The sequence below is a fragment of the Artemia sp. Qi Xiang Cuo genome, chromosome 2, assembly GCF_049724085.1.
Source record: "Artemia sp. Qi Xiang Cuo chromosome 2, ASM4972408v1, whole genome shotgun sequence".
Classification (NCBI taxonomy): domain Eukaryota; kingdom Metazoa; phylum Arthropoda; class Branchiopoda; order Anostraca; family Artemiidae; genus Artemia; species Artemia sp. Qi Xiang Cuo.
This window is the reverse complement of record NC_142795.1, coordinates 68,115,955-68,130,047: the sequence shown is the minus strand read 5'-3', so window position 1 is coordinate 68,130,047 and position 14,093 is coordinate 68,115,955. Positions and strand designations below refer to the sequence as shown.

At 37.2% G+C, this 14,093-nt stretch overlaps 1 protein-coding gene across 1 annotated transcript in view; it reads left to right on the top strand.

The window, feature by feature from the left end:
* The first annotated feature begins 8,257 nt into the window (after positions 1-8,257).
* Shrm (shroom) overlaps positions 8,258-14,093 on the top strand; it is a 245,268-nt gene continuing 239,432 nt past the window's right edge. Inside the window, exon 1 of the mRNA XM_089102697.1 lies at positions 8,258-8,792. Within this exon, the coding sequence (XP_088958823.1) occupies positions 8,707-8,792 (86 nt within the window). The 5' untranslated portion in view covers positions 8,258-8,706. The remainder of the gene's footprint in view (positions 8,793-14,093) is intronic.

Below are 14,093 nucleotides of genomic sequence, written 5' to 3'. Positions count from 1 at the left end.
GTTGTAAGTTATAGAATTTGTCCAGTGTTTACACATAGTATTTGTTATTGGGAAGTAAACAGAGATTTTTGGGGAAGAGTGAGTTTTTTGTGAGGGGAAATTTCCAAGGGAAGAATTTTCTGCGGTGAGGGAGGGTTTCTAGGAAGAACTTTCAAATGGAAACTAAACAAGGAGACGGGGGAATTTACAAGAATTCTTTTTATATAATTTACTTTTTCTTTGCCAATTCAATTGCACATGTGGAAATATTCCGTGAAAATTTCCCAGGGAAAATTTTCAAAGGAATTAAGATTGTTTGGGGGATTTTTCCGTGGGGGAGATTTTCTGCGTGAGAGATTCTCAATGGGGGAATTTCATGTGGGAGAAACTTTCCATTGAGACATTGAGAGCGGAGAAGTTCTAGGACTAATTTTTCACAGAGGGAAGATTTCGGGCATGATTTGAAAAACTATTTTCCAGGCGGAAAATAATTTTCCGGGCGGAATTGTCCACAAGAAGTTTTTGCGGGAATTTTCAGCAGGGATGGAATTGTCTGAGGATGGGAGATCTTACGCGGAAGTAACTTTCCAAGGAGGAATTTTCTCGGTGGGGATTTTCCATGAAGTAAAAAGGCAAATTTTCTGGCATTATTTTAAAAACAATCAGAAATTAAATAAAAGAAAAACTAATTGTTTCAATTAAAAGTAAGAAGCAATATTAAAAATTGAAACGAACAAGATATTATCCCGTATATGACGGCAAGTCCCCCTCCCCAATACCACGTTCTTTACGCTAATTTTAACTTTTTGTCCCAATTATTTAAGAACAACTCTTGAAACACAAGAGCTGTCTAATTAGAGTATGGAAATTGTTAAAATAGAAAGAAAATTGGCGTGAAGAGCAAGTATTGAGGTGGGGTTATCCCCCTCATGTACAGAACAATTTCTGATATTTTCAGTTTTAATATTGCTCCTTACTTTCAGTTAAAAAAAAAAAACATTTTTAATCTAATCACTGAAAGGCTGAACCAATTCTCAGGGAAAAATTTGACATGTTGCTGATTTGAATAGCCAAAAATAACCAGTAGCTTATTTTTCTTTACCGTGAGCTCAAGTAATTACAAATCATGGTTTTTGTAATAAGCGTTCATGTAAGAGAAGTTTATTTGTAATTTATTCAAAATTCTGAAAAAAATTGCAAAAAACACTGTAGAGCAGTCAGCAAGACTTGTAATCTAGGGTTTCCGAGTGCGAGAAGAATGAATATGTTACTTTGATTGCTCTGTCATTAGCCTTTTCTCCCATTTTCTAGCTATAAGGGAAAAAAGGGTGAGATCAAGATATCCTCTTAAGGGAAAAGATCAGACGGCTCTACAAAAAGTCAGACGGCAAATAGTCAGATGGAAAAGTCAGACTGCCCTACAAAATTTGGAGACGATGCAAAAGTTCTATAAACTTGGTTTTAACACCCTCTAACACCGTTTTGACGAGAGTTCAATATCATATTCCCTGGTGCTTCTCTTTTCCTGTTTCCTGGAGATTCACTAAAAGAGCATTTACACATAGTGGAAATCCGAGCGGTTTGTGAAAACATGTCGGAAAATCGACTCGGTTTACACAATCCGATCGGATTTCCGCTATGTGTGAATGCGTCATTAGTCTAAATGCATACACATGCTGCCACCTACTGAAAGCTTTAACATAGCCATTGGAAACATTTGGTGATCATAAAGGTAAGACAGTTTTGTTTTTATAATTATCAATGAGAACTTCCGGAAGAAGGTTCAAAGCAACAAAAGGGAAGGCTTGTGGGAAGAGAGTCCCAAACGCACAGACAAAGCCAGTAAGGTGTTTTTCCTTTACCTAGTTTTGCAGCGGCACAAGGTGAAAAAATACAACTCTTTTGGTAGATGATACTAAGATTCTTCGACATTAAGACAATGATTTGCATTTTACCACGAGATGGCTAGTGTTCTAACGCCCAAGCCATATTATAGTCACACTTGTGGCTGCTAAAACCAATGTCTTGGATACGAATTCAAATTGCTTTAAGTCCACTTTACGACCGGTCGTAAGGTTTAAAGTACACTCCCGCACTTATCTAAAGTGGTCGTTAAGTTCGCAAAGTGAATTCTAACTTTAGTGAAAATTTGGAGCTTTTCTTATAGCTCAGGCTGTTTTCAAATGTTTTTTGTTGTGAGGCAGAGCAGAAATAGAAGGAATTAATTTGTGTTACTTGGAAAGTGCGACGCGTCATGTTTAAGACGCTGGCTGTATAGTTCCTAAATTCTATTTTTATGTGTGAACGGGTGGTAAACATTCCATACAACTTAAGGTACTTTGCTTCCTCACTTTACGTCCTATATCTGAGCGCCGCTTAATTGGTCAAAATTCTTAACTGCGCCTCCTGGCTTGAGGCTGATTAGAGGTGTCGAACTCACAAATCTTATGGTCAGATTCGCTTTATGGGCTGATTTCGTGTCAGAAAACAGGGCTTAGGTTTGGGTTTAGCCGCAAGTGTGACTGCAATAAGGCTCGTACAAAAAGTTCTTCTTTCTGGCCTCATAAATTTTTGCTTTCAGTTTTCATATGACACCCTATTCATGGAGGAAGAAGATGGACGTTGCAAGCTTTGCAGCCGCAGCATCTGTACCGGTGGTGAAAGTGTCAGAATCATAAACAAAGGAGCTCTTCAGATCAATGAGGCAAGTGTGCAACGGGGTGAACAGAAAACGGTGAAATAGTACGCAGCCAGTGCAGAAAAGACTGCTACCGTCCAACGTCCATAGCCTGTCTCGTCAAAAGAAAGAATGACGATTCCGGTGATACTGATGTTTCTCTAAACAGATCCACTAGATCGAGTCATGACGCATATGATGTAAAGTCAAACTATATGTTTTGCAAAACGAAGTTAGTGCTTCTTAGATCGAGTCATGACGCATATGATGTAAAGTCAAACTATATGTTTTGCAAAACGAAGTTAGTGCTTCTGTCTGAGACGAAAAAAGTCAAAAATGGCAAGTGCTAAAAAGTGACCATAATTGAAGTGAAAAAATTGATTCTTCAGTGATGTGATTCTAGGAAAAAATGACGATTGGGCTAATGCTGTCCGCGGCAGTCTGAATTCTATACGCTCGGAGTTGCATGCAGCTGACGCAGTGTATCATAAGATTAGTCAAAAAAACTTTTTGCTCAAAATAAATTTTTCATTAAAAAGTAAAAAACTCCTTTAAAACAAAAATAAACAAGAATAGAATCAAATAATCTACCAAGTATACAGCTACCAGAAATTAGTATTAATAAATAAATGAAACCCAAAACAAACAGAAATTAAAACAAGTCAAACTCAAAACGGGCAGAAATCAATCTGAATAGGGTTCTCATCCCTATGCTTTCCAAAAGCCAGAATACATTCTCACTGAAAAAAATTCATATGGATTTAATGAAAAAAATGTGTATTGTCAGTATAATATGCATAATGCTGATATTTATTCCATTAAATCTCGATTAATTTTTGATTTCATAAAGTTATAAGAATGAAAACATTTAAAAGAATCTTTTTCAGTAGAGTACAAATTAAATTCTGGCTTTTAGAAAGCATAGGGTTCACTCTGACAACCCGAGCCTGAGCAGTATAAAAGAAAAGGAAAAAGCTGTGAATTTCTTACCACAATTTCTGAGGCTCTTTCTTTCTCTGCTAATCACGGGATCAGACAAGGACCTAAACTGGTAGGTTCAGTCTGTCAAGCAATAATGCAGGCTTGCCGTCCCCGATCTTTGCTCGCTCCTTTACAAGTATACCTTGGAGCTCAGCTACACCAGCAATCTGGTTCACGTTTTTTCATCGAACAGCTGAATAGGCTAAGTTTTTCTCTTCTTACTCTGAAGTGCTTCGATTCGAGCGTTCTGCCGCAGTAACTCATAGTACAGAATTTCCAGGGATGACTTCTGGAACTTTCATCCAGTTCATTGGCGACAATGTCGGCCACAACATTTGCCCTATCGACAGAAAAGGTACTTTCCATGGGATGGGCATGCTAGCTGCTACCACAAAAAGGCTACACAAATTTCCAATCATAATCCCAAGAGAAGTTGTAAACCTTGGAACACTCCAGCAGGTTGGACAAGTGTCTTTCTTCTTCTACAACAGAAGCCAACAGGAGAACAGTCTTGTGTACAAACCCATCCCGACCATCACCTTCGACGACAAGATCGATGGCAGTGACCTACTAAGGCATACAAGTTGGACACATGACACGAAAAGGTCGGATGGAGTGGATTTATGCAAGCAATTCACCATGGGTCACACAAAGGCGCTTCGTCGATTCTTTTTCTGCCTAAGATCGACTATAATCCCTCCGATCTTTCTTGTGTATACACGACCTTAGGTTTTATCTGCGGTAAATCACGCCAGAATGGAATAGTACCAGATGTGACTTTCGACCTACCTTTGAACATGAAAGCGGTTAACAGCATAAATGCTGAGCCTGCTGAAAGTCCTTTCCAGGCAGCAGTTCTAATGATCAGTGGGCCCCATTGCCGTGACAGGTTTGTCACTATATTCTTGTTAGCCAGGCTCTTCTTGGTTACGACACGACGTCCCATTTGTTTGGGATAGGAAAGCAGGCTGTCCTGCCATTCCTGAAAAGCTATGAAGAATTTAGGAATAACTGTGAAGTATTCCTTAATCCGTGCTCTACTAAGGAAGAAGTCCAGCAAGCCAGTGAAAATCTTTTGCTGTCTTTCTACAAGGCTAAGAAAGGGGAGGGTCTCAGTAGAGCTGGGCACAGGGGTTTCTTGAAAAACTGAGCAGCTCAAATACATCAACTTTTGTGAACCCAGAGAGACTTCCACCAACTCCATCAACTGCGAAATTTCATTCTTATAGAGTCTTCTATCAGTTAATGGAATGGCGTAACACTGCGTCAGAAATCGACCCAAAAAACTGGGGTTGGCGATTACGTGAAGGATGCCTCACTCCGATCATGACAGACATAGGACCTGCTCCGCCTCATCTGCTATATGTGATTCGTTGCAGCTGCAAACGTTCCATCTGTGACAGTTCACGCTGTAGTGGCCAAAAAATGGATTGCCTTGCACACTTGCTGGCAAAAACTGCCAAGGGATTGCGTGTTCTAATAAAGATGTTTTTGTTGATAACGATAAAGAAGACGATGTTTAGTACAAATACTTGATTTTATCCTTTTTAGTTCAATCAAAATCATAATTATCTTTTGCTGTGATTACCGAAGTTACCTGTTTTGTTTCATTTTTTACATTTAGTTTTGTTTTATGTCTCTTTTATATAGTCGAAGTAAATCTGCCCACGTATTCCGAAGGTTCGATGCATTGTCTCCCCTACGGTGAAAACACTGCAGAAAAGCAAGATACGAATCTAATACTATGTTCTTTGAAATCATCGAGTCAAAAAAGCTTGAGGGAAACATTTTCGACTTATCGCACAACACTTGAGGATACTGTTTTCCCCCTCTCCCTCCCCCGATAAAGGGGGAAATTAAGACAAGTCCAGTGAAAACACAACATAACTTTCTTTTTCTGATTTCTCCGCGCAGAAAAAGAGCAGACGTGAAGTTCGAGCGCACAATAAATCTGCCCCTGAATTTTTAAAATTTTCCCCCTTTTTCTCCCTGTTTTTTACCTTGTTCCGCCCAAGGGGTCTTTGGGAACTCTCGATATGTTGTATATAATTTTTTTTCTCTACAAGACGATGTAAAAATCTTTTTTTTTGCAATTTTGTCCCAGAGTTTCGTAGATTTACTGGACTAATAGCTTTGTGCTGAGACACAAACCAAATTATCGAATTCAACCAGTTTTTCAAGAAAACTGTTGTTATCATTTCCATCCTTATATTTAGCTGAATGTTAGCGCTGTAAATAAATTACTGGTGAAAAAATAAATATCACTAAATATCACTAAATGGTACTGGGATTTGGTGGAATCGGTAGAGTGGGTGCAATCGCCCCTCAGATTATTCGGAATGATCCCACAGGAAAAATAAAAGAAAATGGCGGCTTATTGATATCCTGTTTCATATTTTGGCTTCTCTTCCTAAAGCCCCTCCCCTCCTTTAAACGTTATCGGTTTTTAAAGTTTGATCAAAATTGCAAAATTTCCTCTACCCGAGATCACCCAGGGGGATCTTGGGCGATTCAGGGCGATTTGTGCAAGGGCGTCGACGCCCTTGCACAAATACTAATAAAATATCTTAAGTTAACCGTTGCTTAAAGCCCTTTAGTACAGAAAAGGATTTTTGTTTTGTTTTAAGATTGAAGGAATGTTTCCTTTTGGAATGCAAGTCATAACATCATTGTTGTTAATATTTCACCTATCTGCATGTTTGGCTTGCGGTTGGGAAGTTTTAGCCCATGTATAGCCTGAAAGGCCTCTTCCCCATGAAAGGTAGTGTTTTTTTTTTTAGCCAAAAACTAATTTTGGATACCACATTTGTGGTGGTTAATGTCTGGGGCTATTTTTCCGTAGTCCTGTCTATCGAATACTGGCCGGTTTCACAAGCTGTAATTCTTGCAAGTTTTTACTCGTAGTCAAACGTAGTCAGAACCAGGGATAGTGAAAATGAAATCTTATTGTGGGAACTTATGAAGCATAAACCCATACATTCTTGCACATCTTCAAAGGTTGTGGAAATCGAGAACTCAATTTTTAGTCAAGTGTTCAGTTTTGGTAATAGCGGACATTAAATTTAGAAAAAAAAAGAAATATGGAAAAACAATCAGCCAAAAACAAGCTAAAACGTATGATGTCAACATCTCAAGAAGGTATTACTTTCCTTTGAAGGTGGAGCTGTCTTTGGGAATCAACATATTGTTGTTGTTCAGTTTTTATGACGACAAGCGTTGTCATATTTAGCTAATTAGTTTTACTTATTCATTGTCACGGTTCATCGTGGCACAATTGAGGAAAATGTGGTCCAATACCAAAAGGTCTGAAATTGAGATACAACCAGAATAGAAGTCTTAGAATATTGCTGTTTCCATCTATGTTTAGACCTTAAATTGGTCCAGGTGCGAAAAAAAGTTTTTTATTTTAACATTCTTGATACTTTGAATAAAAAGAAAAACAGTAAAACACGCAACTTACACAATATTTCCGAATTTTAGGGAAATATCAACCACTTAAACAGCCAACACACTGTTAGAATTAAATGTGAAAACTTAATATTCGTGTTGAAAAAAAAAGTTTATAAGCTGTTTTGGCTAATTGATAAATTTTCACGAGCTTTGGAGGCCATTTTTTCGCGAGCTTTAATTTTAGAGCTTTATAAACTCTCTGATGGTCGAATTTATTTTCTTCCTCTTTCTTCATATAATGGTCTCTGGCCTTAATAAACAAGTCTAAATTGCAGAAAGACTTTACAGAATGCTGTCAATAGAGGGGGAGGGGGCGAAGCAGAACATTTAAGCGAGTTGGATCAGTCGAGGAATGTTCCCTAGCGTCCCCTACGCTCTTATTTACCTCAAACTTAGATTCTTAAACCTTTTTTCGATAAATTTGGACTTTTTTTTGCTTAATTGGTGCCCCAACCCGGACTCATTTTTCCGTACGTGCCCAATAAGGGTTCCAAATTTGGGTACTTACGTATTATACTGACCACACTTTGTTCTTGATCTGTGCTAAAACCGGTTTCGGTGTGCGCACTCGGAGATAATCAGCTTACCCTGAGTGAGATAAACTACTATACAGGCATATTTTAACTAAATATTTAATAATATATAGAGCTGATTAGGCTAGGTATTCAATATGATGCGTTCTGGGCGGCCTGCTTCCCATAATTCTCTTGTTCTCTGTTGTAGTTTCCATAATTTTGTTACTAAAGTATTATAGTTTCATCACATATTGGTATATTTCATTATGATTAACATAACTTCACTTCTTGAACGTGATCGGTATAATACGTAAGTACCCAAATTTGTTTTGGGTACCTCGGACAATCGTCACTTTTGTTTTAGAAGGTTCAAAATTTCAATCTTCGAATCTGTTTAACTCACTTGAGATAATCGAGAACAAAGTGCCCTTAACATTTTTTTTTTTTGCCATTTAACTTTATTTTTCAGGGCAGCTGCTGATTCTATGCTTCGATTTCCGTTTTCACTAAGGGGGATAATCTTCTTGCCTTATTACTATAATTGCCAATAAAGTACAGGTAATTGAATCGGCAAAAGGCCTAAAGGTATTTCAATTCCTGCCTTCTGTCTGAATCTAAGGAACAGTTGCCGGAGAGCAGAGCAGTGTATGTCTTGTCTACGTTCTGTGTTATGATTTGTGTCAAACTAACTTTAGTTATGATTGTGTTTTTCTAAAAACGATTGAATTATAAATAACTATTTTCCAAGTTTGGTTACACAAAGTCCAAAGGTGCTTCAATTTACCTATCTGTTGAGTCGATCGATGAAACAGTTACCGGAGAGCAGAGCAGTGGTTGTGTTCTTTCTACGGGAGAAAACTGTGGAAATTTCTAAAAAAAGTGTTCCATGCTTAGAACTATCTAGCTATAATTAATTTTCTGTGATAGAAAAAATAAAAAAAAATATGCTTTTCTTATCAATGGGGAAATGGCTATAATTATTTTGATAAGAAATTGTACAAATTAGTCATTTTGCTTAATATGACTATCCATAAAGTATTTTTTGGTTAATTTGTATATGTTTCCTGTTTCTCTGGTGCTTCAGTTGGAGTGATAACTTTGAAAATGGCAACTAAGGAAAAGAAAGGTGGATTTTTTTCAATGTTGAAAGGTCATTCCAAGGCTAAGGATGTTTCAGACACCCCTAAAAAGTAAGTTAATTTAACTTCTAATAGGCCTAATTTAGAATGGCCTGCAAAAATAGCAATTTTGAAAAAAGATGTGACAGTTGTTGCTAGGCTGTTGCTAGTTGCTGGTCCTAGGCTGTTGCTAGTCTATTACTTTAAGGGGGCATCGTGAGTAGCCTATGCTCCCGAGCATTGAACCGGATATATAATTTAGGCTGTTGCTAGTTTTTAGGCTGTTGCTGGTCCTAGGCTGTTGCTAGTCTATTACTTTAAGGGGGCATCGTGAGTAGCCTATGCTCCCGAGCATTGAACCGGATATATAATTTAAAAGAGGATAGACTAGGCTACGTATTGGTAGTTTGAACATTGATAACTAGGCTAGCCTAGGTCTTTCGGTAAACATTTAGGGGTTGGCCACTTCTGAAGGAAACATGCTGAACAAAAGGTAAATATATGCATCGTCACATAGCCTAGTTTAGCCTAGCTAGGAAGAAAGGGAATTCATTACTTGATGCCTTTTTGTATGCTCTTTCCAAATTCAATCATCACTTAAAAAAACAACAAAAGGGAAAAGGCATTAGGTGATGTAGGCCTATTCACTTTCATTCTAGCTAAATTGTATGAAGATGTAGGCTATATATTTACCCTGTTTTCCTATTTTATGCTATTTCCAAATATCATTGTTACTTTTCTAATAATGTACCCCCCCCCTGATGATACCTTGAAATATGTAAAAAAAAAGGTCAATATATACGAAATCATATTATTGAGTTAGGACTAAAGTGAATACACCATTCGATGCCTTTTTTATGCTGATTACGAATATAATAAGCATTTCTATCGGAAATGAATTTCAGCCCCCCCTATAGGCTATACCTAACCTAACCCAACCTAACCCTGAATTGGCATATATAAGGAGGGGGGGTGTTGAAATTCATTTCCGATAGAAATGCTTATTATATTTGTAATCAGCATAAAAAAAGACATGGAATGGTGTATTCACTTTAGTGACTAAAGTGAATACACCATTCGATGCCTTTTTTATGCTGATTACGAATATAATAATCATTTATATTGGAAATGAATTCTAGCCCCCCCCCCCCTATATATACCAATTCAGGGTATATATTTCTACATTAGGGGTGGGGGGGGTTTGTAAAGTTTAAACTTACCTCCCATTTACATCAGAAATAACATTTGCCCCCAATTGCCCCGATATAAATGATTATTATATTCGTAATCAGCATAAAAAAAGGCATCGAATGGTATATTCACTTTAGTTGCTATTCAATAATATGATTTGGTAAATATTTACCTCCACATTTTTCAGTCATTTCAAAAAGGCTAATGTTTTACACATAATTGCATTGTGATCACCCAGGCGAAATAAGATTTTATCCAGTCAAGATTGCAGCTACCCTTTGAATGACGTAACACGAGATGAAGAACCACGAAGTCATATATTAGTAGGGTTATTTATGGCGCCATCAGGGGAATGTGCTGCATTATCAGAAACGCAAGTAGGCTATATTTGCAAAGAGCCTAAAATAAGGAATCTAACGGTACTACTTTTGTTTCATTAACGTTTTTTTTCAAACTAGACTAGAATGCTACAAACTAGACAACTCTAGAGCCATTATGGTTTAAAGTCAAGGGTGCCAGTTGGTGGGGGGATCCTACCTAGATTTTGAAAAGTATATTTTTTGGTGTTTTTGTTGACAAAAATCGAAAAAAATATAATTATCCCCTTCTCCCGCCATTGCCTAGAGCCTTTTTTGGCTTGAAAAATTTGTTTTTGGCATCTTAATAAAAAAAAAAAATCCTTCTCCCTCCCCTCTTATTTCCATTAACTGACGACCTTGTTTGACCTAGCCAAGTCCTGGGCTCCTGGCTGGGTTGGATGAAATATGCTGGCAAATATTGGGTTTTGAGCAATGGAAGATAAAAGGGTCACGGTACTAATGGATAGGTAGGGGATATAGTAGGCTCTTCGAAAAGACTGGTGAATGGGAATTGAATGGAACCATTCTTTTTCTAATCCTGGTACTTTCTTGTTATATAGTACACACTCGAGAATGTGCATCACAAGCATGAGAAAATAACGGGTTTTCATGGTCTTTATACCAGACAATTAGCTTCGGCTCGGTGGGAAACTACATTGTAGCCTTATTTTAATTAAATATGTAATCGAAATTTTGGTTAGGTAAGTTTAGATTATGTATTTAATGAAATGTGGTCTGGGCTGCCCTCTTGCATAATTTTTGTTGTAATTTCCATAATTTTGTTACTAAAGCATAATATTTTAGCCGTATTTAAGTGTATTTTATTATGATTAACCTAACTTCAATTCTTGGGTGTGTAGGCTTATATGACAAGGAAGTACCTGGTTCCTTATGAGGAGGAATCCGTGCAGGATTCCCCCAACTATTGTTGAAAAGCAAGAACAAAAGAGAATGCAAACCAACAAAATTGGCAAACTTTTGTGTAACAATGGTCATTACCAGGCACTTGGAGCTGACGAGGGGAGTGGGATTCTACTTAACTGAGAAAAACTCATAAACAGATCTGTGTCCCAAACAAGAGGGTTGATCAGTGTTTCTAGTTCCTATCTCTGCTTCATTTGTCCTCTTGAGCGGTGTTTTCTTGCACAAATGTTTTCATTTTTGCAGGGCCTATTTCTAAAAGTAGGTTGCCAAATAATTTGTCACTTACTAAGGAAGAAGAAAAGAAAAGAAAAAAAAAACAACTCTGACTAGGTTAATAAACCTAATATTCTTGTATTGGCTCATTACTGACATTGGAATATTCTGATCATAAAGTATTTTCGTCTGCATTTGACAAATAAATTTGCATTTAAAAGAGAAGTTGATTCAGGAGAGTTAACCAAAGATTAAAGGCATGCTTTGTTGTCTTGTTCTTCTTAAAACTGGTTTTTCTTACCCATATGTCTGTTGTTGAAGATACTGAAATGGTACATTTTAAAGTAGATAGACTCTGCCAACACTATAAGACATATTTTGAGTAGCCTATAGGGATAAATATCTAAATACATACAGTAAAAAAAGAAACTTGTGGTACTAGGCACGTTTGCAAACACATTTTTAAGAAGGGGGAGGGGTATGCTCGTCAGAGCAGTACGTACAAGTTAGATTGGGCTATAGGAGACCATTGACGAAATTGTGATGTTTCATTGGTGCTTGTCTGGGGGAGGGAAGGATCACTTGATTTTAAAAGTACAATGCAAATTGTGGCTTTGAACCCCGAGTATCTAAATTAACCAGGCTATAATGTTTCCCTCAATTTTCTTTTTAGAATTGGATGTCAGCTATACGAGTGGTTAGCTTTATTACAAACATGAACTCTACACAGGCGTACCATTGCTCCGAAAGGCAATGAACAGCCAATGACCATTTCTGCAAACAGGGTGTCCGATTTGTGGAGGGGAACAATGGTGCTATACAATCCCGCTTCTCATTAATTGTGATCACAAAGCATGGCACACATGGCAACTTGGGAAACTGAAATCGCATAGCTAGATGATCTTGGGTTGCAATATTCCTCTCATAAACTGGAAATATTGTTGTTAGAATAAAATTCGTTCTTTTCAACAAGAAATCAGAGTTTATTGATTTGGGATATTTCTTACTTTTTCAAGTTCCGCCCATTCCCGCAGGATGTAACAAGGTCACTCCTTTTCACAGGGCATGAGCCTGAGCTCTATATGACAATATATGCATTGTTGTTCTGCATATTTTTGCAATGTTTTTTTTGCATATTTTTCATATAAACATTGCACATTTTTTTTTGCATATTCATTCAATGCATATTTTTGCAAAAAATATTTTGCAATGTTTCCAGAACAAGAACGTTAAAGGTAGTGAGTTAACGGAATTTCAAATGGAAATCGTAGTGCTAGTGACTAAACAGGGAAGTTCCTGGCCCTAAATCTCCAGTGTTTCATATTGGGGCCAAATATTTACAAAACTTACTGAAGGATCCGGAACTTTGCTCAAATTGAATTTGAAGAAACTCTGAGATTGTTGACCTGGACTTCCATTTAGCTCAGTTATCCCGCGTAAGTTATCAGTATGGAATGACCCACTGGATTATTTGTCAATTCAGCGAGGATAATTTAACCATTTTCGTCTTGAGGATGTTTGTGTTCAGCAGACGTTGCTTTCCTCTCTTCCCCTATTTAGTATTTGGTTGTTTTATCAGGATTGCCCTTTTGATTCTGGCCTGACAGTTTTTCAAGCTGATAATACATTTTTGTCACCAGCCTATAAATTTATTCGTTTTTAATTAATTGAACCTGAACAAAAATTATATAGTTCATAAGGCCTGATCCAGGGAGGGGATTAGGGGGTTTGAATCCCCTCCAAAATGTTTTTCCGACTTGTAAAGACGTATCAAAAATGAATATAGACAAATATTTGATGCGTTTAAAAAAAAATTTAACCCCCCCCCCAAAAAAAAATCCTTTTTACCCCCCCCCCCCGAAAAATCCTTTTTTACCCCCCCCCCCCCCCGACAAATCCTGGATACAGCCCTGATAGTTCATATTTAATACTTTAAATATGTCTTTGACTCATTGGATTACCTAAGACATGTGGTTATCAGCACAAGTTGTTTGTATCAGGTGTGCCACTTAAGCCAATTGAATGTGCAGGATATCCGCTTAATATCAGTTCCCTCTTTATTAACCAAATGCGGAAGTCTGAGTTTTCTTTAGTTTCTATAGGGTTACCATATCCTTGTCCAGTTGATAATTTTCAAAGTGGTAAACCATCTGTCAAAGGGTTATCCCGTATTGGTAGAAGACAGATTAAGAACGCTTGGGGTGGCAGTATTACAATAGTTCCGTGTTTCAAAATTAATTCCAAATTATATTTTATAAAGCCTTTTCTTAAGTTTCAGGTATAACATCAACCTACATGTAGCCTATATTCAAATTCATACCCAAAATAGGACCCAATAGAGGAATTGTACTCAAAATAGGCGAAATTTGGGACCAACGATTTCTGCTCGTCACCACAAAAACTTTGGCCTAAAACGCTGCTTATTTTTTGAGACAGTGAATTTGCCAGCGAAAAATGTTATCCCCTTCTCCTAAAACCCTGGCTCTGTTTGCACTTATATTCGTAAATAAGCAATGCTCTCTTTAAATTACTTATAACATTTAGTATTCTTTTAAAGAGGACTCTTTGTGCTAGTTCTTTAGAAAGATGTTATTTTAAATTTTGCTATGAAAATTAAAACCCAAAAATTTCCTAAGAGCATTTTGGGGAAATTTCCTTTCTGTTTTGTTCGTATTTTAAAGCTTTT